The 21,716-nt window shown below is 47.5% G+C and overlaps 1 protein-coding gene across 5 annotated transcripts in view; it reads left to right on the top strand.

Moving 5' to 3' along the window:
• The window catches only part of MAPKBP1 (mitogen-activated protein kinase binding protein 1), a 288,826-nt gene that overhangs the window by 210,984 nt on the left and 56,126 nt on the right, over positions 1 to 21,716 (top strand). For all 5 annotated transcript variants that reach the window (XM_082275307.1, XM_082275308.1, XM_082275306.1 and 2 more), the window contains exons 10-14: positions 2,583 to 2,772; positions 7,608 to 7,754; positions 9,313 to 9,497; positions 9,578 to 9,669; positions 21,110 to 21,235. In XM_082275307.1, coding sequence (XP_082131433.1) covers positions 2,583 to 2,772; positions 7,608 to 7,754; positions 9,313 to 9,497; positions 9,578 to 9,669; positions 21,110 to 21,235 — 740 coding nt within the window. The remainder of the gene's footprint in view (positions 1 to 2,582; positions 2,773 to 7,607; positions 7,755 to 9,312; positions 9,498 to 9,577; positions 9,670 to 21,109; positions 21,236 to 21,716) is intronic.

The following is a 21,716-nucleotide window of genomic DNA, read 5'->3' as shown; positions in this document are numbered from 1 at the left end:
CGTAACAGTATGGCAATGGGATCTAAAGGTTGAGCCCCTTTCAGAACCTGTCGTGCACGAGTCTCATCTATTTTCCGGGGGTCTATTCCTTTCTTTAACAGAATCTGGTGGATAATCCTATCCAGACGTTTAATGAATTCGGACAACTTCTCCCCCTCTTCTTGATAACAGTGGTCCAACTGGTAGAGAAGTTCAGCCGCGTTCTCCGTCCGACCAAACACATCTTGCAGAATGTCCAAATAATCCTGTGCAGTGCAGTTCTTCTTGCTAAGCTTTAGATTACGTACAGCCTCTAATGCAGGTCCCCTTAAACTCTCTGTGATCCTCTGCTTCTTGTGCTGTTCTGGTACCTCCCATTCCTCCAAAGCCTGAGTGGCGGTATCTAACCACTCTTCGAACCCATCTTCTGCTGAAGGCACAGGCTGTTTCCCAGAGAATGTCCGGAGCTTCCTATATCCAGTCATCAGATAGCTCGAGGAGTCCCTGCTACATTTTGCCACAATCTCCCCAAGAACAGCACACAGTTCTGAGCTAAAAGTCGACAAAGGTGATGACTCAGGATGCCCTTCTTGGACACCTTTTTCTTGGCTGGATACCCCAGGGGTGGTGGATGAGGGACCCGCAGTAGGAACTCCTGGATGTATCAGGAAAAGTTCTGTTTGGTCAATAGTTTTTACACTGTTTCCATTGAAATAATCAGGGACCCCTTTCCTCCACTCACACAGTGCATACGTGTGTGGGGCAGTGGTGTCAGTTTTTATGTCAATCACCCAGAATTTCCTGTCTGTGGATAGTGCCCTTAAAACAGGGAGGAGCTTTTCTTCAGTCCAGGCTTCTCCCTTGATTTCAACCACCAGGCCATTTTCCACTATGACATTCTCTTCCTTGCACCACTCAGCAGCAGCGACAGGATCCATTTCTGCGTGGGAGGGGATTCTGGGGCTGAGAGGGTTGTGTTGCAGGACTGTAGAAATCCCGGACGAGCCCCCACGTGTAGCACCACCCCCGCAGGAGCTGCTGATTATATTATTGGGTCTACACCCTGCCTAACAACCCAATCAAATTGGCTCGATCCCTCCTCAGGCACAACTGACCCAGAATAGGACTGGACTATCAAATAGATACACAGGTTGGAATACAATACTTCACTATGCAACAGTACCTTGTTACCTTCTTGAATAGTAGTCCTTCTGGGTGACACAATGGAACAACGCACAAGATTGTAATTAACCAAACTTAGTTTACTATATATCAAATTGAATAGGGGAGATACAATACAATACAATACAAGTCCATAAAAGGTTATTTAAAACAGCTTTAAAAAGGTAAAAGAATACCCCCACACTCCTCCTGCATTAAGGCTAGACACAGTACCAGGTAGGTGGGCCTATCTGAGTCCCTCCCCCAGAGTTCTCTTCTTTCTTGTTGATCTTCGCTAGCAAGGTTATTGAATAGAGCTCATTTGTAATCCAGATTAGGAATATAGATCAAGAGAGAGAAAACAACGAGCTGTTAGTTGTCACCGCAGGGTGTCTGCGTAACTGAGCAATAACTTCTGCGAGAGAGATAAGCCTCTGGCGACTCCTTTACAGACCTTATTGTTTGTCTATGAGTCTCCTGAGAGAGTATGGTGATAAACCCCGGGGTTTTATCACCTCCTGCTGCGCTACCGCTATCTGTAGATAAAACTGTCTCTTCAGCAGATAAAGTCAGTTATTGGGCATGTGCCCTCTCACCAACAGAAGTTTCTCCTTCGCGCGCTTCCACTGCGGTCTCAGTCCTTTGGCTATATGCCAGCCGCGCGGGGTCCTTCTGGCGGATGACTTCCGGTCTCGGCAAACAGCAGTATGACCTCCAGGAATGTGCCTCGTGCTTGAGATGGGACGCTTCCACGTCGTCCCTCCAGGCTAAAAGGCTCTGGCCCAATATCCAGTGTCAGTCCTTCACTCTCGCTCGCTGGTTCCTCAGAGTCCAGCGCAGAAAGGCCCCCCCCCTTCGCGCGCTTCTCTCTTCCTTTAAATAACCTCCCCCATAGTGCCGTGCGGTGCAGCCGTGCACCCTGGATCTTGCAAAGCAGCCTGGGAGATGTAGTTTCTTCATCTTGTGAAAAGGAAGTCACAGCCCGGGAAATTCCATGCAGCTACCACTAGAGGGAGCCTAGTTCCTGGATCTTGCAAAGCAGCCTGGGAGATGTAGTTTCTTCATCTTGTGAAAAGGAAGTCACAGCCCGGGAAATTCCATGCAGCTACCACTAGAGGGAGCCTAGTTCCTTCCCACATATCAAACAGTGTCTTTAGGCATGTTTAACCCCGCTACATATATATATATAATGTTTAGTATTTTAGAGTTCTTAGAAGTCACGAGAGTGTGCTATTGGATGTTATTTCTTGTTGCAGCTGTGCATTTTTTGCATGGCATTCATTAACTTAAAAGTTTTTTTTTTCTTATTTCTAAAGTGCCTGTAAGCTGTTAACAGTAATTTGACCACATTAATTTGTCAGCTGCTTCTAACTAGAAAGATGCAGCAGTGTGATAATATATAGAAAGCCTAATTAATTCCCTTATTGTTCTCTACCTTTCAGCCGCCTCTTCTCCAGCGCTGCAGATGCCAAGTACCCGGACACTGTGGGAATGACCTTTGACCCTGCCAACCAGTGGCTGTCTTGTGTTTACAATGACCACAGTCTGTATGTATGGGATATTAAAGACTTGAAGAAAGTGGGGAAAGTCTACTCAGCCTTATACCATTCTTCTTGTGTGTGGAGCGTTGAGGTATGAGATACTGTCATACATTTATTTCTGTCCATTAGGACCACAAAAAGGAAAACGTAGCTCTATTTTGTGTACCATTTTGCTGTACATCAAATAGAATAGAATGACCACATTTATGTTTAGATTTTTTTTGAGTTTTTAACATACTAACTTTTATAGCAGTGTAAACATAATAGTTTGCAATGTGGCAGCTGATGTAAGGAAGGCTTTGAATAATGTATACAATGGTATGAGTCCTTATCCATTTGATATTTTTGAATAGATTTAAACTTTATTAAATTATCATATAAGCTTTTACAGTTCACAACAGTTGCAAGTGGTTAGGGACAGATGTCTGAGCCTGGATGCATCTTTCTATTTCCAGAGTCGCTCATCCATCCTCAACTGCGTGTAACAGTCTCAGCCTGTCAATACTTTATACAGTCTGAGCGGCTGCTGCTGTTCATGTACACCTGTGATCCCAGCCGCAAGAACCCAATGATTCTTGCCACTGGAATCAATTGTGTGCAGGCAAGTGCCCATGTGAAGGAGGCCCTAAAGAGGAAGTAAACCCTCCTCTGCAACTTGTACCTATAGGTAAGCCTATGATAAGGCTTACCTATAGGTACTCTAAATATCTCCTAAACATGTACCGTTTAGGAGATATTTAGCTTGCATGCAGCCAGTGACATCACTGGCGCATGCGCTCTGAAGGAACGGGCGCTCGTGCCGTTCCTTCAGAGCCAAGTGCCGTGAAAGCCGGCTCCCGCCCATGCGCGGGAGTGACGTCACCGCGGCTTCAGCCAATCAGATGGCCGGATGCCGCGAAGCAGGAAGAAGAGTGACCGAACATGTCGCCCGTGAGGGAGGTGAGCGAGCTGCGGAGCTTCGTTCTAAGGTAAGTATTTCATAATGAGCTAGTATGCGATGCATGTGATGTTATGAGTTAACAGCTGTCTCCCAGTTGTGCTCCTACATGGTCACCTCCTTACAGTAGCTCCTGGAGGAGACTACAGGCTGCCAGGGCACAGAAGATGTACTTTCTTTAGGAAAGTGCATAGCACATGAGCAGGTCTGACTCCGATTTTTACCATGGAGCTTCATCTAAGATACTGTGTCTGTATCGAGAGCAGATGAATATAAAACTGGCCATACACTGAGTAAATTTCATTTAGTTCCTGATAAACCAGTTGAAATTCACTCAGTGGGTGGCCCTATCTCTGGCCCAACATCCTTTGATTGAAAAATGAAACGAGCCGAATGTATAATTTTCAGCCAACCGTGGCTGCATCCCATTCAGGTGTTCTTACAGCTGCTACCGGCCGCAGCAGGAGATTCACATTGTGTGGCCATTCCTGCTCGACAGAATTTGATTGACTTCTATTAAAGGGGAATATTGGAAAACTTTTCTTGATCAGCAGCTGCAGCTGCTGAATGGTGTATGCTGACAGCAGCAGGAGCCACTGAGAGAAAACAATGTCCTGGCAGGAGAAGGCAGGTTAGGGAGAGATTCCACCATCCATCATCCTTTTTTTTTTTTTTTTCTTCAGTTAGCCAGTGGGCTGGTCTAGCCATCCATGGCCAGCTTAAAGTGGTTGTAAACCTCAGACATGAGAAATAAACAAAGCATATACGGCTATAGTGTGTACTTGTCTCAATCCAGAGCACTAAGGTTCATTTCTGTCTGCTGCCCCGTTCCTCTATCAGCATGAGTCTCTTCTGAGAAGTTTTCCTGACCCCAACAGAAAAATGTCAGCGGAAGGGAACTTTTTGTGTGAAAGGGGTGTGTCCCTTCCCTCCAGTCAGCTCTCAGAGCTCTCTTTACTGATGTAACTTAGCTCTCCACCCCCTGTTTTCCAGAGCTGAGGGATCCTGTCTAAATTCCGCACTTTGAAAGGATGTAGGGGACAGACAACTGTAGATAAATAGGTACATCTTATGTAAGAGGATTTGTTTCATCTCTCTGTATCACCTGAGCCCACTCTCTTTACTGGGTATATGTAAGGGTTTACAACCACAGAGAGGCTGGGGGCAAAGAAATCCACAATATAAGTTTAACCACACCAATGGTGCAAAGTAGGATGCTTTTATTTGTATTTTGAATTGTATACTTTTTTACACATCAACCTCTTTCTTTGTGTGAGTCAAATCCTGGGGTTAAGAAGCAGGTCTGCTTAAATTCTATGCATTAAGATAAAAAAAAACTTCTGTGTGCAGCAGCCTCCCCAGCACCCCCTAACACTTACCTGAGGTCCTTCTCTGTCCAGCGATGTCCACGAGTGTCTCAGCCATCTGAGATTCTCTGTCCCGATTGGCTGAGACACAGCAGTGGCGCCATTGGCTGCCACTGCTGTCAATGAAAGTCAGCTTGCCAATCAGGAGAGAGGGGGGCAGGGCCAGGACGGGGCTCCGTGTCTGAATGGAAACAGGGAGCTGTGACATTGCTTGGGTGCCCCATAGCAAGGTGCTTGCTGTGGGGACACTTAGCAGGAGGGAGGGGCCAGGGGAGCCCAAGAGGGACCCGAGAAGAGGAGGATCCGGGCTACTCCACAGCAACAGAGAAAGTAAGTATAACACGTTTTGTCATTTTTATAGGAAAAAAAAACAATCGCTTTAAGTGGGCACAACATTTCCTTATTAGCGTCCTGCTGGCAGAAAGGAGAAAGTAATCTTGATCTGCTGTGTTTTTGGAATAAGGATTTTTACACTTTATGCTCCATTTGCTTATAGCTGATGACATCTGCAGCATTGTTAAATTGGCTTCCTCTTCAGCAAAAAGAGCTAAAACTCAGGAAATGCTATAAAGTTCCAGGGAACCCTCTTATTGTCCAACAAGCTAAGAGGTTGAAAGGGTTGTCTGTTTTTTTACTCCAATATAAAGCCTTGTTTTATTCCTCACAAACAGCACAATTCAAATCTGAGAACATGTATTATAACAGAACCTGTATTTTGAGTTTTTTTATTGCAGTGTACAGTAATTTACAGTGACTTTTGTTGCAGTTTTTTTTTTTTTTTTTTTATATTACGTGCTTGTTCTGTGTGTTTGATTGTATAAATTATTAGATATCAGCCATGTGAACAGCATTATTTATTAATAGCATTATTAAACACACTGAAGTGCAGTTGTACTTAAAAAAAAAAAAACAACATTTGCTAAGCCTCCCCCTAACCATGCACGCTACACTACACTAGCCCCCTTTGCGATTACCACCAAGTTGGTCAAGTTTACTATTTAACTCCAATACAGATGTGTTTAATTATGGCCTGACCCTTTAGAAGGGGTCTTTCTTGCTGGATTGGTACGTAAACCTACATTATCAGGTAATTTGAGCTAATTATTACACCGTTGTGCTATGGAGGAGAGAGGGGGACCATCCTCTCCTGTGGCTGGCTTATCTTAAAAGGAATATTGTTGATGGGGGGGGGAAAAATTTCAACCCTGTTTGATGGTCCCATCCCCGAAGAGTGAATAAAGAAAGATATCCTCTAGTGTCATGCATGCAGTATTTAGAGGTGTCTGGCAGGTGTGGAATGTGCTTGTCAAGCACCCCCTTTTGACTGTGCGTTTATACAGTGTTTAGATTAGACTGTATGTTCGCTGCTCCTTTGCAAGCAAAGTGTCCAAAATGTTAAGTTATATGTAATCATTTAGGGAAGCCTTCATTTTAAAACAGTCAGTTTTTGTTAGGCCAGAACTGTCCTTTGAGCATTCAGCTGTAGAAAGGTTTTGTTTAGCATTTTCATAACGTTTTTGTTAGAGCCTTGGATTTAAAAACGGCTGCCTCTAGGATAAAGGCCTACTCATAGAACCTCTGCAGCTGTCATTTATGGCGTCTTTCAGTACTTTGTGCTTTTCCCTGTGCTGCAAACAGTACCCAGCTATATTCCCTCAAAATGAAATAGCTCCTAGTACTGATGGTTAGCGTTGGCTGGATCGATATATGAGCTTAGAGAGCCAAAGGAAACCAATGCAAGTCAGGGCAGACATGCACGTACTACTTCTACAGTGTCATTCTCCAACAGGCATGCATACAAACAGGTTATTCATTCTTGGAGTTGTCGCTTTAATGATTTGTTTAGCATATTTAATAAAATTATAGAGAATGTGTGTGGCTGTCGTAATTTTAGAAGCTATTAAGAGACCAATGGGGTTTATTTACTGAAGCTGGAGAGTGCAAAATCAGGCTCACTTCTGCATAAAAAACAATTTGCTTCTAACCTCCGCTTGTTCAATTAATCTTTTCCAAAAAAAACTGGAAGCTGATTGATTGGTTTCTATGCAGAAGGGAGCCTGATTTTGCACACTCCGGCTTTAGTAAATAAGCCCCAATGTTATTACACAATTATTTCACTGCAAGCTGCTTCTGATGTCAAATGCAGTACAATTCCAAATTGCTATATTTGGGAAAACTAGAGACAAAAGAGAGGCAACAAACATGGGACATCACAGCGCACTGCTCAATTCAAATCCATGAAATGAAACCATAAACTCCTTAGGAGATGGTACTTGGCACTAGTAATAGTTGCACATTTGCCACCAGGCTACCCCCCCCCCCCCCATCTTGTTTCTGATGGTGCCCTGTGGGTGAAGCATTCAGACACACATTTTAGGAGTTCATGTAGATTAAAGAAAAAAACTTTGGATGAGAGCATACCGATATAAAGCACTGGGCACCACATCCACAAGCAGCCCTTTTAGGATCTACACTTATTTCCCACTCCTTTTTCCACTGAGGTTTACATTATATTTTTATTTTAAAACAAATTAATAGAAGTTGTGTTGTGGTCAATTTACGTAGCAGGGGTTGTCTTTAACCTGAGTAAACATCTGTTTCACTATTGATTGAATTTTACAGACATACCCTGAGATGAAGGATAGTAACCAGGCCTGGTTACCACCCAACTCTTTCATAACATGCTCCTCTGATAGTACTATCCGTCTTTGGAATATGGAGACTTCAAACATCCATGGAACTGCACTACATCGAAATATCCTCAGCAATGTAAGCAATCTCCCATCTTTGGTATGACTTAATGTTTCTGAATCGCATAGAGCTTCAGAATTTGTTTAAAATGGTTAGATAGGCATGCTCTTAGTCTTTAAATAATGCCGCAATCTCTTGTTTCTTTAAAGCAATGAAAGTACTGTGTTTGAGTGGATCCCCTTTTTTGTTTTAAAACATATTTTTCTTTAAAGTGTTAGTAAACCTAGAATCTGTATTCACTATATCTGGTCTCCCACAGTACACAGAACATGGAAATGCAATTATTTTAGTAACTGTAAATAAATACCATTATCGTTCATTGATGGACACAGCTCCTGATCTTCTTAACCATTGAGTTATACTGCCTCCTACATGAGTAGAGCACTAGGCAGAGGAAAAGCTTGACTACACCTATAATCGGTCCCAGGGGCAACTGCTGTAATGGGCAAAGGGCTGGATATTTTTAAAAATCCAGTGGTCACCCCAGTCTGGCCAGCGAGAGTGCAGGCCTCAGCTCCACGCTAAGTCGGCCGTGACATAGCCCCACTGGACAGGGCTGGCCTGCAATTTAAATGTCTTGCAAAGTCGCATATGACCTGGCTTCAGCCTGAGTCGCAGCATTCTTCCTGGCCGACAGCCCCCCATTTCAATGGAGAGGAGGTTCTGTCTGGAGCGGTGCCCACCCTGTGCCTGGTATGGTAAGTTGCTGTCCCTCCTCTCCCCCTAGAGGGTCTTGGGGTAGATGTGGGCTCCTCCCTGGGATGGTTGGACCTCCTTCCCATGCAGTGTCCCCTCCCCCCCTCTCGGTGGTCTCTGCGGACACTTCGCCCCTCATCTGCCTACCCCCCCTCCCCAGGTCGGTCTGGGGTGCTGAGCTGGCAATGGGGGTGGGGGAGGCGTTGCCGGCGACCGGACGGACCTGGTGGAGGCTCCTGCTAGGGACACCCTTCCTGCTGGTATCGTTTTCCGGGCTCTTGGGACGACATCTTCTAGTTTCTCACTGCTAATAGCGGCGGCCGCGACTGTGAAGCATATATAGGTGGAGATTTCGTCGGTAGGAGCCCTTCCTTATCCCCTGGTGCTGACTCCTGGATTTTTCTCTTCCTGATTGCCCCATATGTGCAGATGGCCTCGTGCTACGGTACCTGATCAGTGGGTGGTGAGTCTGGGGGGGTTCTCTCTGCCATAGGATCGGTTGGTGCTGTGTCCCTAGCAGTGTTTTTACACCTGTTTTTGTGGGTCCCCCTTTTTAACTCATGGAGTCCCTGGAGCACATTTCCCCACCTGATCCTCTCTCAGAGCCTGCCGGGCCTCCGATTACACCCCACTCCTTCCTGTATGCTGTGCATTGTGTGACGACAGATCCCTGCCCCCTGTCTGCAAGAGAAATAGTTTTGATCAGTGTGTTTTAGAAGGCTGTAGAAAAGAGAGGGCTACAGATAAACAAGTACAACTTATGTAGGAGGAATAGTTTTATCTCTGTATACCAGCTGAGGAAAGTCACTTCATTGGATATATGTAAGGGCTCACAACCAGTTTAATGTCTTGCTAATATACCTTAACCCTCTCTTTTCAGGATCTGATGAAAATCATCCTGATAGACAATAACACGCAGGCCTTGCTGGACACTGATTGTAACACTGCTGGTCTGGCAGACAAAGTGGACCCACAAATATTAGACACCAAGGTTGGCATTCGCTCTGTGTGTGTGAGTCCCAATGGCCAGCACTTGGCATCAGGGGACAGGACAGGTACTCTTAGGTAATAGCATTACAAATTCTTTATGGTGTTACAGTGCATAGACTTGTATTGCAAATTTGACATTTACATTTATGCCACAGGGTACATGAACTACAATCTCTGTCAGAGCTGTTGAAAGTAGAAGCCCATGACTCTGAGATTCTGTGTCTGGAGTACTCAAAGTCAGAGACAGGTAAGAATTTCCTGCATTTATAGTCTCGTAACGGATTGTCTTGTACTGTAAATGTCTCTAAACGGGGAAACTCCATATTAATACTGCAGCGACTGTGTGTTACAGTTCATAAACCTAACGATTGACTTCTGACGAACAGGCACAGCCACAGATGGTTCGAAATTCAGCTGGTCACTGCTGAACCGACCAAATTTTGATACCACTATGGCCGGCTTTACTGTTTGTTAGCTAACTTATTGATGAAAATGTTTGGAAGGAATCATTTGGATCCCTTAGTCTGGCTTCTTTGTATGAAGCCTGACTAGGGGTTTGGACTTGTATCAAAAGCTTAAATACTCAGCCAGTAAACATTATTACTTAAAGTTGTAGTAAAGGTTTTTTTTTTTTTTTTTTTTTCACAAAATTTTTTATTTGTTGAAATGAAGTATGTACATAAAGGCTGGGGAATAAGGGAGAGTCCAGTGGGCCATAACAAACAATATAAGAAGGAAACACAGTTTATGGATTGCAAGTAATCCCATGAATATTTTTCAGTACGGTTTGCCATCAATCGAAACATTTTGTGGGAAGACAATTACACGCAGAAAAAGACATGTGAATAACATTCAAGAGACACACAAAAAAAAATGCAAAACCAAGGTCCTCCTGTAAGGGAGGAGGTTGACTAAAGGAGCTACACCATACAGTGAGCCGAAGTCCTGATACTGTGGGGGCCAAGCATCCAGAAAACAAGACAAAATTAGGGAGGGAGTAGAAATTTGAAGGAAAATGAGGAGGGAGAAATGGGAGAGGGAGAAGGAAAGGAAAAATAAAGAGAGAGAAACAGTAATCTGGGGGAGGGAGAGGAACAGGGGAGCTGATAAATGTAGGGTTGTATTGTAGAACCCGAGGGAGTGAAGGGCAGGAGAGGGGCACATGCACAGGTTGCTTTAGAATTTAGTAGCGCCCGACCTCCCCACCTCCACCTCCCTCCATAAGAATGTTGTTATCGTTCGGAGAAACATGGTGGAAGTACGTAAGCAGTCTGAAACCCAAGAGTGCACTCGATAAAATAGTTAATCTTGGGAAGTTACCTAAAAGCCTGCGATATTCTGGGGTGGTTTGGAAATGAGTTCAACAAGACCAGGTAGTGGTGAATTTGGAAGGGTTGTCCTGCATAGCTGCGATTAGTTCCTCCAAGTCTGCTATTTTGCTGAGACGGGAGAACCAGCCAGCCACGGACAGTCGGCACGCGTGTAAAGCCCGTGGTAAAGGTTTTTTTTCTCCCCCCTTTCTTGGTTTAAAATAAAAATTGTTATACTTACCTGCTCTGTGCAACGATATTGCACAGAGCAGTCAATTACCTCCTCTTTGGCTGATCATCTTCCGAGTGCCCCCTAAGCAAGCTGTCGCATGCTCTTGAGCCAGGCTGTTTGCATCTATAGACACACAGTGCAGCTTGGCCATGCCTCCCACTCCCTCCTCACAGGATTTGACTAATAGCAGCAGGATACTATGGTTCCCGTTACTGCTGGTGTCTGAGACCAGGAAGTGGGGGAGCTCTGGATTTGGGGGGGCTGAGGTGTCAGTGGGTTTTTTTTTTAACTTAATGTGGAGAATGCATTTAAAAAACAAAAAAAATTTAGACTTTTCAACCACTTTACATCTCAAACTTTTCGCACTTGTATAAGCAGATACAGGGGCCAGGACAAGGGGTGGGCAGGTGAAGCTGCTGCCCCTGAGCACTGAGGTGCCGTGAGGGGATGGAGGGGGGTGAGGATTTGTGTTGGGAGGGGGAATTTGAGGGAGCGGCAGGGGGAAAGAATTGTTCTAGGAGGAGAAATTTGGGTGGGAGTGGAGACTTAGGGGGATTTTCTTTTTCGTTCATTGACAGACACAGCTCCTGATCTTCTTAACCATTGGCTTATACTGCCCCCTACAGGAGTAGGACACTAGGCAGAAAATAAGTCTGGCTACACCTATGGGTATTCCCAGGGGGTATACTCTCTCTCTCTGCTATAGGTACCCAGTTTCTTTCCACCTAGTCAGGAGTAAGAACCTAGTTCCTTGCTGGGATCTCTGTTCCTGGCAATTTTTTTCCTTTTTAGATAGATTTTTTTTTTCTCCTGTTTTTTTTTCCTAGTGAGATCTATAATTAACTAATGGCGCTTTTCCACTGCATGGAACCGTACCGGTTCGGCACCCTTTTGTGCTTTTCCACTGCTGGTACCGCATGGTATAGGGTCGGAACGGTTCGGTACGGTACGGTATAGGTTTGCTTTTCCACTGCATGGAACCGAACGGTACGGCTCTGAAAAAACAGTACCTACTCGATTGTGGTTCCAACAGGTACCAAACTGGTACCATATCCCACAATCCTTTGCATGCAGTCACTACTAGCCACTGATTGGTCAGAGAATCCCACCCACCCCGTTGTTATCCCACCCACTTAACTTAGTACTACTTTAGTGGAAAAGCAAACCTATACCGTACCGTACCGAACCGTTCCGACCCTATACCATGCGGTACCAGCAGTGGAAAAGCAAACCGGGCCAAGCAGGGCCGAGTAGAGCCGAGCCGGTACTAGCTGGTACTTGCAGTGGAAAAGTGCCATAATGTACTGTGTAACAGGCTCGATAATCTAGGTCCAGTGGTTACTTCAGTCTGGCCAGCGTACGCGCACAAACCTCAGCTCCGCGCTAGGTCGGCCGCGACATAGCCCCACCAGATGGGGGCTGGCCTGTGAGTTAAATGACTCGCAAGGTCGCATACGACCAGGTCTCGGCCCGAGTCACAGCGTTTCTCCTGTCTGACAGCCCCCCCATTTAGATGGAGAGGAGGTCTTGTCTGCAGCAGTGCCAGCCTGGTTCCTGGTATGGTAAGTGTCCCCCCTCTCCCCCTGAAGGGTTTTGAGGTGGACATGGGCCCCTCCAAGAGACTTTTGGACCCCCAGGTTCCCATTGGGTCTGGTGGTCCCTGTGGGCCATCTCGCTCCCCATCAGCTGCCCTCCGTCCACTCACGCTGGGGCTGTGGGGTGTCTTGCTCCACCTCCTGGGGTGGGGCAGGCTGCTGTGCTGGCGATGGGGGTGAGGGGTGCGCCGCCAATTTTCTGAGGCCTAGGGATCCCTCCTGGGTCCTTGGGAGCCTCGTGGTGCCGTACGGGCCCCCGTTTTCTTGTAGCCTTTGTGCTCAATGCACGGCGGCCATGTTTGTGTGGTCCAGCTGCCATTTTGCAGTGGTTTGCCATTGAAGCCCGCTGGACAGCAATTTCGGCAGTGGGAGCCCCTCCTCATCCCCTAGGGGCCTGACTCCTGGATATTTTTACTTCCTGGAGTGCAGATTATCCTGATGGCTGCAGGTGCCTGTTTCTGCTGGGTGGTGAGTCTGGTGGGGTCCTCTCCCTCTCTGCTGAGAATCGATTAAGTGCTCTGTTACTGGCGACCAGGTGGTGCCACCAGAGCAGTGGTGCTACCACAGCAGTGTTTGGTTTTTTTTTTTTTTGCACCTTTTCTTTTTTGTTCGTTAAAACACAGCTCCTGATATTCTTAACCATTGGGTTATACTGCCCCCTACTGGAGTAGGACACTAGGTAGAAAAACGTATGGCTGCACCAATGGGCAGTCCTAGGTGGTATACTCCTCTCTCTGCTTATAGGTACCCAGTTTTGGTAAAAGCAGTTAGAAGAAGAAAACTCCACAGTTTTCTGCCTAGTCAGGAGTAAGGTCCTAGTTTCTTGCTGGTTTCTATGGTCCTGGCAAATTTCTTGTTAGATAGAAATTTTTTTGCTCCTGGATTTTTGCTGTGAGATCTACAATCAACTGCGGGACTGGGCGATGGGCTGGATAGTCTAGATCCATTCTAGATCCAGTGGTCACCCCAGCCTGGCCAGTGAGCGTGCGCAGACCTAAGCTCCGCCCAAGGTCGGCAGTGACATAGCCCCACTGGGGTTCACCCTGGCTAACAGCCCCCATTTCGATGGAGAGGGGTTCTGTCTGGAGTGGTGCCCACCCAGTTCCTGGTATGATGCGTAGCTGTACCCCCTCTCCCCCTGGAGGGTTTTTTGGGTGGACATGGGCCCCTCCTTGGAACGGTCGAACCCCGGGTTCCCCTCCTTCCCATCAGGCATCCAATGTACATCTGTCCCCATCCTACTTATGTGGGGCTGTTTCAGGAGGGCCACCTCCTGGGGTGGAGCAGGGCGCTATACTGGCGATGGGAGCCTGGGGGGGGGGGGGGTTCGGTGCCGGCGACCTTTTGATCAGCTGTGCAAAGGCTGGGGGGGGGGGATTTACCTGGTGGGAGATCTCTCCTGGGTCCCTTGATGCTTTGTGGTGCTACACGGGGCCTACATTTTGTTGTAGCCTGTGTGTTTCTATGCATGGCGGCTATGTTTGTCCGGTGGCCATTTTGAGGTGGTTTCCCATTGAAAATAGCGGCAGCCATGACAGTGGAGCCCTGTGGGTGGCGATTTCAGCGGTGGGAGCCCCTCCTCATCACCTGGTGCCTACGCCTGACACCCTTTACTTCCTGATTGCGTGCAGTACAGATTATCCTGGTGGCTGCAGGTGCCTGTTTTTGCTGGGTGGTTAGTCTGGTGGGGTTCTCTCCCTCTCTGCTGAGGATCGCTTGGTGATTTGTGACTGCTGACTGGGTAGTGCTGCCAGCGCGGTGGGGGTGTCCCTTGCGGTGTTTTACACCTGTTTTGTGGGGTTCCCCTGGTGACTCATGGAGTCTTTGGAGCACATCTCACCACCTGATCCCCTCTCTGAGGCTGCGGGGCCCTCCTGGTCCCAACCATCCATCGATGCACTGATGGTGGTCCTGGAGTTCTTGGTGTCCCTGGTGAAGGTGGCTTTCGGGCGATGGGCTAGCAAAAAGTGGCCCCCGCCTTCTCCTGCCTCATCTGTCTCATCAAATCCTGAATCTGATTCGGCCGCTGAGGACGTGGGTCACCCTGCTGGGTCTGCAACCGAGCACGAAAAGGCACTGGTGAAATCACTGATTGTATCTGTGTGCGTGAAACCTTGAAGACTGAGGATGCAGCCGTGACGGAGGTGCAGGTTCCCTTTGGCACTTGCAAGCCATCCAGAGCGGCAAAGGGGTTTCCTTTCCCTGCCTATTTTAAAAGAACTGTCGCTAGAGAGTGGAGATGACTAAAGCATCCTCATGGGGTCCCTAAGCACTTTATTAGGCGTTACCCCTATGAGGAGGCCCTCCACCTGTGGTGAACTCTCTGGTTTCCAGGTTTAACAAGGCAACCATGATTCCTGGTTAAAGAGTCCCCGGCCTTTAAGGATCCGACTGACAGGAGGGCAGAGGCTGTGGCCGCCCACAATATGTACACTCTGGCTTGTTCGGCACTGAGGCCGGTATTCGCCATTGCCCTAGTGTTGCAAACTCTGACCGAGATTTTACGCTGTGACCTGGAGGGAGAACCCCCTGCCTTTGCTGAGCTGGTGGACCAGCTGATCCAGGGGTCTGCAGTTTATCTGTGATGCCTCTTTTGCTGCAGCTCCCCTTTCTGTTTTGGCAGTGGTCTTTCAGCGTTTTTTTTTTTTTTTTTTTTGGCTCAAATGCTGGTCTACGGACCAGACTTCTAGAAAAGGTCATGACTGATCTTCCCTTTCAAGGAGATCGCCTGTTTGGAGCTACCCTGAATGACATCATAGAAGGTCTCACGGGGGGAAGAGTACCTTTCTTCCGCAGGCTACTAAGGGCAAAGAACCTCACCATAGACGTGGGCCTTCTTTCTTGGCTCATAAGAAGTTTTTTCGCCCCTCAGGATAGACTGACAAGAGCTTGAAGCCTTTCAGGGCCGCCTCTGGAAGATCCAAATGAAGCTGGTCTGGCAAACCGAGAGCAGGCTTCTCCAGATATGCACACAAGCCTCATTCTGCATGAAGGTGCGCCCTCACCCACCATCTTTGTGGCTCCGGACTGGCCTCGTCGGGGTTGGTATACTGATCTGGTGCGGCTGGTCCCCGACATTCCTTGGAACCTTCCTGTCAGGGAGGATCTGCTGTCCCAAGGACCAATCTGCCATCCTGCTTCACAGTCGCTGGCTTTGATGGCTTGACTGTTGCACGTCAGGTGCTGAAGGATAGGGGTTTTATCGGTTTTGTCAGTGATTCCTACACGGTTAGGAAATCTAAGAAATCTAATACTAGGAGGGTCTACCATCGTACGTGGAAGATGTACATTGCGTGGTGTGATTATCTTATCCTCGGTGGCTCGGATCTTGACCATCCAGGTTTCAGTTTTGGCGGTCTTTTTCCAACGACCTTTGGCCACACACACTCCCTGGTGCGTACCTTTCTTCAGGGTGTCCGACATTTGGTTCCTCCAATGCAGGCTCCGTTGCTGCCTTGGGACCTCAATTTGGTTTCAGTCCTCCAGAAGCCTCCCTTTGAAATTCTTTGGGAGATTCTCCTGCTGGTGGTGTTATCCTGTTATATAGGCCCGAGGTCCAGCCGCCAGCCTATATTTAGTTTGGCCGCATTCACAGTAAGTGTATATTTAGTTTGGCCGCATTTACAGTAAGTGCTTGAGCATTACCTGCACACATTTTGTTGTACTTATGGACCTTGGTTATGATATTTTAGTGCCAGTATTTTGTTTCACCACTTGTTTACAATTGGTGTTTTACTCATGTGAGTCTGTTTTTAAAAATTTTTTTATATAATAATTACTACACTATGAGATTTTAGTTTTTTTTTCTCATGCTTTGTGATTCATCCCACCGGATTGGTTGGAACATCTTTTGATAATACCGTTCTAAATGTGTGGGAGCACATCTATCTCTGTTACTGACAACATTGATTTCCAGAGAGTGGTCCTATTTATACCATATTGCGTATGCGCTGTCCTTTAACTTAGACAGCATATGGTTCTGGTGAATTCGCATTCTTTCCATTTGGTGGAGGATAATCAACATGGGTGACATGAGATTACATTGAGCACCCGGAAATGCAGCTTTTTCCTTTTATCTTGTTTGGACTTTTTCACTTGGACTCTATAATGTTTATTTGATTCAATGCACTCTATCATGATTTGAGTCATTGGTTAAGTTTATTTGTTTTATCACACTTAGTTTTGTGATTTGCAATATTACTTCTAGCGCTGCAAGCTTTTCTTGATCTGTCATTCACCTTACCTGGTGATTCACAGAGATAAGGTGGTTCTTCGCCCCTGTCCGTCGTTCCTTCCAAAGGTTGTATCTGATTTGCATTTGAATGAAGACATTGTTTCCCTTCCCTGTGTCCCAGGCCTAAACATCTAAAGGAAATTGCCTTGCATGACTTCAATGCGGTCCGGGAAATTATGGTGTACCTGGCAGCGATGGAGTCTTTCAGGAAGTCAGACTCTTCTCTTTGTGCTCATGGATGGGCCTCGTAAAGGGTTGCCCGCTTCCTCTACGACCATTTCCAAATGGATCAGACAGACAATGATTCAGGTCTATTCCATCAGGGGTCAGGTTCCTCCTTTCCCCGTCAAGGAGCACTCTACTAGGGCGCTTAGTGCCTCCTGGGCCTTCCGTTATCAGGCGTCAGTGACGCAGGCTTGCAAGGTGGCCACTTAGTGCACACTTTCACAAAGTTTTATAAAGTGGATGTGTTGGCATCTGAGGATACTTCTTTTGGCTGCAAGGTTTTGCAGGCTGCTGTTTAGAGGACCTGGTCCTCTTTGAGGGTGTATTGTTTTTTCAGGAGGGCACAAGTTGTTTTGGTTGACCTCCTGTTGCCTGGTTGGCTACTGTTTAGCCTTGGGAATTTTTTTGCTGTTCCCACCCCTCATGTTTCAAACTGCTTTAGGATGTCCCAATGGTAAAGACTATCAAAAGCGGTGTCAGTCAAAAAAAGAGAAAATGGGACTTTTGACTTACCGTAAAATCCATTTCTCAAATGTTCATTGACAGACACAGCACCCACCCCTCTGTGGAGTTGTTTTCTTTGGACACTGCTTGTAAGTACCTATAGCAGAGAGAGGGACTATACCCCCTGGGCAGTGGTGGGATTCAAAAATTTTAGTAACCAGTTCCGACTTTCCCAGCAGAATGACCAGCGTGCCCCCTTTCAATGCACCGTGACCAGCGTGCCCCCTTTCAATGCACCGTGACCAGCGTGCCCCCTTTCAATGCACAGTGACCAGCGTGCCCCCCTTTCAATGCAGAGAGACCAGCGTGCCCGCTTTCAATGCAGAGAGACCAGCGTGCCCCCTTTCAATGCACAGTGACCACAGCATTGCCCCCAATCATTGCAGAGTGCCACAGCATTGCCCCCAATCATTGCAGAGTGCCAGCCACAGCATTGCCCCCAATCATTGCAGAGTTCCAGCCACAGCATTGCCCCCAATCATTGCAGAGTGCCAGCCACAGCATTGCCCCCAATCATTGCAGAGTGCCAGCCGCAGCATTGCCCCTAATGATTGCACAGTGCCAGCCACAGCATTGCCCCCAATGATTGCAGAGTGCCAGCCACAGCATTGCCCCCAATGATTGCAGAGTGCCAGCCACAGCATTGCCCCCAATGATTGCAGAGTGCCAGCCACAGCATTGCCCCCAATGATTGCAGAGTGCCAGCCACAGCATTGCCCCCAATGATTGCAGAGTGCCAGCCACAGCATTGCCCCCAATGATTGCAGAGTGCCAGCCACAGCATTGCCCCCAATGATTGCAGAGTGCCAGCCACAGCATTGCCCCCAATGATTGCAGAGTGCCAGCCACAGCATTGCCCCCGATGATTGCAGAGTGCCAGCCACAGCATTGCCCCCCCCGATGATTGCAGAGTGCCAGCCACAGCATTGCCCCCCCCGATGATTGCAGAGTGCCAGCCACAGCATTGCCCCCCCCGATGATTGCAGAGTGCCAGCCACAGCATTGCCCCCCCCGATGATTGCAGAGTGCCAGCCACAGCATTGCCCCCCCCGATGATTGCAGAGTGCCAGCCACAGCATTGCCCCCCCCGATGATTGCAGAGTGCCAGCCACAGCATTGCCCCCCCCGATGATTGCAGAGTGCCAGCCACAGCATTGCCCCCCCCGATGATTGCAGAGTGCCAGCCACAGCATTGCCCCCCGATGATTGCAGAGTGCCAGCCACAGCATTGCCCCCCGATGATTGCAGAGTGCCAGCCACAGCATTGCCCCCCGATGATTGCAGAGTGCCAGCCACAGCATTGCCCCCCGATGATTGCAGAGTGCCAGCCACAGCATTGCCCCCCGATGATTGCAGAGTGCCAGCCACAGCATTGCCCCCCGATGATTGCAGAGTGCCAGCCACAGCATTGCCCCCCGATGATTGCAGAGTGCCAGCCACAGCATTGCCCCCCAATGATTGCAGAGTGCCAGCCACAGCATTGCCCCCCAATGATTGCAGAGTGCCAGCCACAGCATTGCCCCCCAATGATTGCAGAGTGCCAGCCACAGCATTGCCCCCCAATGATTGCAGAGTGTCAGCCACAGCATTGCCCCCCAATGATTGCAGAGTGCCAGCCACAGCATTGCCCCCCAATGATTGCAGAGTGCCAGCCACAGCATTGCCCCCCAATGATTGCAGAGTGCCAGCCACAGCATTGCCCCCCAATGATTGCAGAGTGCCAGCCACAGCATTGCCCCCCAATGATTGCAGAGTGCCAGCCACAGCATTGCCCCCCAATGATTGCAGAGTGCCAGCCACAGCATTGCCCCCCATTGCAGAGTGCCAGCGATCCCCCCACGAGACCCATGCACTTACCTCACGGACGGTCTCGCAGTCGCAGCTTCTCTTCAGTCCCCGGCTCCCCGCGTCTCCGAGTCCTCAGTCCTCCCGCGGCGCCTCCTCCTCATCCAATGGCACGGTGTTTGCCTTTCGGCCAATCAGGAAGAGGGAGGACCCGCTCCCTAATTGGCCAGGAGGAGGATCCGTGTGACAATAGCGAATTCTCATTCGCTATTGTCACAGAATGGGTGGGTCGGGGCGCACTGCTCCGCCGCACGTCTGCCCGAGCGCGGGACATTCAATTGTACTGCGCGTCCTTAGACGCGCAGAGGGATTCAGCCGGTTCTGCGAACTTGCAGAAAGTTAGCAACCGGTTCTATGGAACCGGTGCGAATCGGCTGAATCCCACCACTGCCCCTGGGACTGCCCATTGGCATAGCTAGACTTTTTTTCTGCCTAGTGTCCTACTCCTGTAAGGGGCTGTATAACTCAATGGTTAAGAATATCAGGAGCTGTGTCTGTCAATGAATATCAGAGAAACTGATTTTACAATAAGTCAAAAATCCCATTTTTGTTGAGATGGAGGATGGGAGAAGAGTATTTGTGCTAGGAGGGGGAATTTGGGGGATTTGTGCTAGAAGAGGTGATATGGTGTTGGGGAGGTGCTTTGTGCTAGTAAGGATGAGTGGGGAGTATTTGTGCTAGTGAAGGAAATCTTCGGTGGGGGGGGCAGGGGTGGGCAGATTTGTCCTGGGAGGAGGAGGAATTTGTTTGGGGGCCAAATTTTTTTGGGGGGCACAGTTTGGCATGTTCCCCCTGGGCTCTAGGTAACCTTGTCCCGCCACTGGGCAGATATACTGAAACTATTACTAAATATTTGAGTGTAAGATGTCTTTTTACGAACGTGACATTTTTACTGTGCTACATGCCCATTTTTCAACTTGTAGCTAAAGGTTTCGAATGGCCTGTATGGTAATATGCCAGACCATCCAACATAACCCATGCCAGCAGTCACAAAACACTGTTACTGCTACTGATCAGCTTTATGCCTTTCTAAGCATTTTGGCTGATCCTTTACAAAGTTAATTGACTGAATGCACTGAAGAGTGTTCTGTAACTACTGGAGTGGGTAATGTATGATATGCAGATTTTAGTGTATTCACTTTTGCCTTTCTATTTCACTGTTACCCACTTGAGTCCCAGGTGCTCTTTTATAGTGACATCATCAGGATTTGCAAGGAAAAGGATGGAGTCTGTTTTGATTGCATATATGTGCATGTGTAAAAGCATATAACCTTACTAAAAACCACCTGATTCTAAATAAGACAAAAGCGAATATATTCCTTCATCCACACAAACGAGGTGGATGGAGAAATTGCCTCCCCCCCACCCCGACAACCCCCCACTGGAACATTCTATTCTGTCAGTGGCATCCACCCCTGTCAGAGTACACTTTTTTGGCTGCTATGTAAATAAATATATACAATTATGAAAAATGGTCAGCAATTTTACTTGTATTCACATGGTTTGCTGAACTCTTATCTTCCCTCTAAGAGGGATTACGGGACTAGAGCCCAAAGTACTTCCCGCTTCTTTAGCCAAGATAGATTATTGCACCATCTGCAGGAGAGCTTATTTTGAGTGTGATTCAACTTTAAATTTCTAGAAAGTGTTTTACCTTGATAATGTGTGCTTTCCTAAACCCATTAGTGACATCTGACCGTAAACACATGTATCCTCATTAATCCTTTTCTTCCGGTTATCAGGATTAAACCTCTTGGCTTCCGCCAGCCGAGACAGACTTATCCACGTTTTAGATGCTTCTAAGGATTACAGCCTCCAGCAAACCTTGGATGATCATTCCTCATCGATCACTGCTGTGAAATTTGCTGGTAATTTCTCTGTTGATTCTTACAAAGTTTAATGTTACCTGGAAGATGATGGCACTATGTTTTTAATTGTACACACAGGATGTTCTGCTTTATGAATGTGTAGCGAATGTCCTCGTTCCTTTGTCTAGTTTCCTGAGTTGGATTTTTGGTGTTGCTCACAAATTACCCTGGAAATTAAAAATGTACTGACCTAAAGGATTTAATGCTCAACATGTTCAGTAAACTTCCTCCATCCCATCTTTCTTTAAAGAAATGTAAGAGAATTTATGGAGGCTGCCATTGCTGAATTCTGCTAGATGCCTTGCTGTCATTCTGAAGCTTCAGTGCTGTCTGATAAGCTGATCTGAAACAAATAGATTAGCATTTCTTGCACTCATTTACAACATGCTTGTTCCATACCTGTGGTTCAAAAAGTACAGGCAACTATCATATTTTCAAGGAGGCCAGTAATGATGGCCCCCATACGTCTCTCGTGAAAGAG

This window comes from Pelophylax lessonae (assembly GCF_965119305.1).
Source record: "Pelophylax lessonae genome assembly, chromosome: 13".
Lineage (NCBI taxonomy): Eukaryota > Metazoa > Chordata > Amphibia > Anura > Ranidae > Pelophylax > Pelophylax lessonae.
The sequence above is the reverse complement of the archived record's forward strand: the minus strand, read 5'-3'. Positions and strand labels throughout refer to the sequence as shown.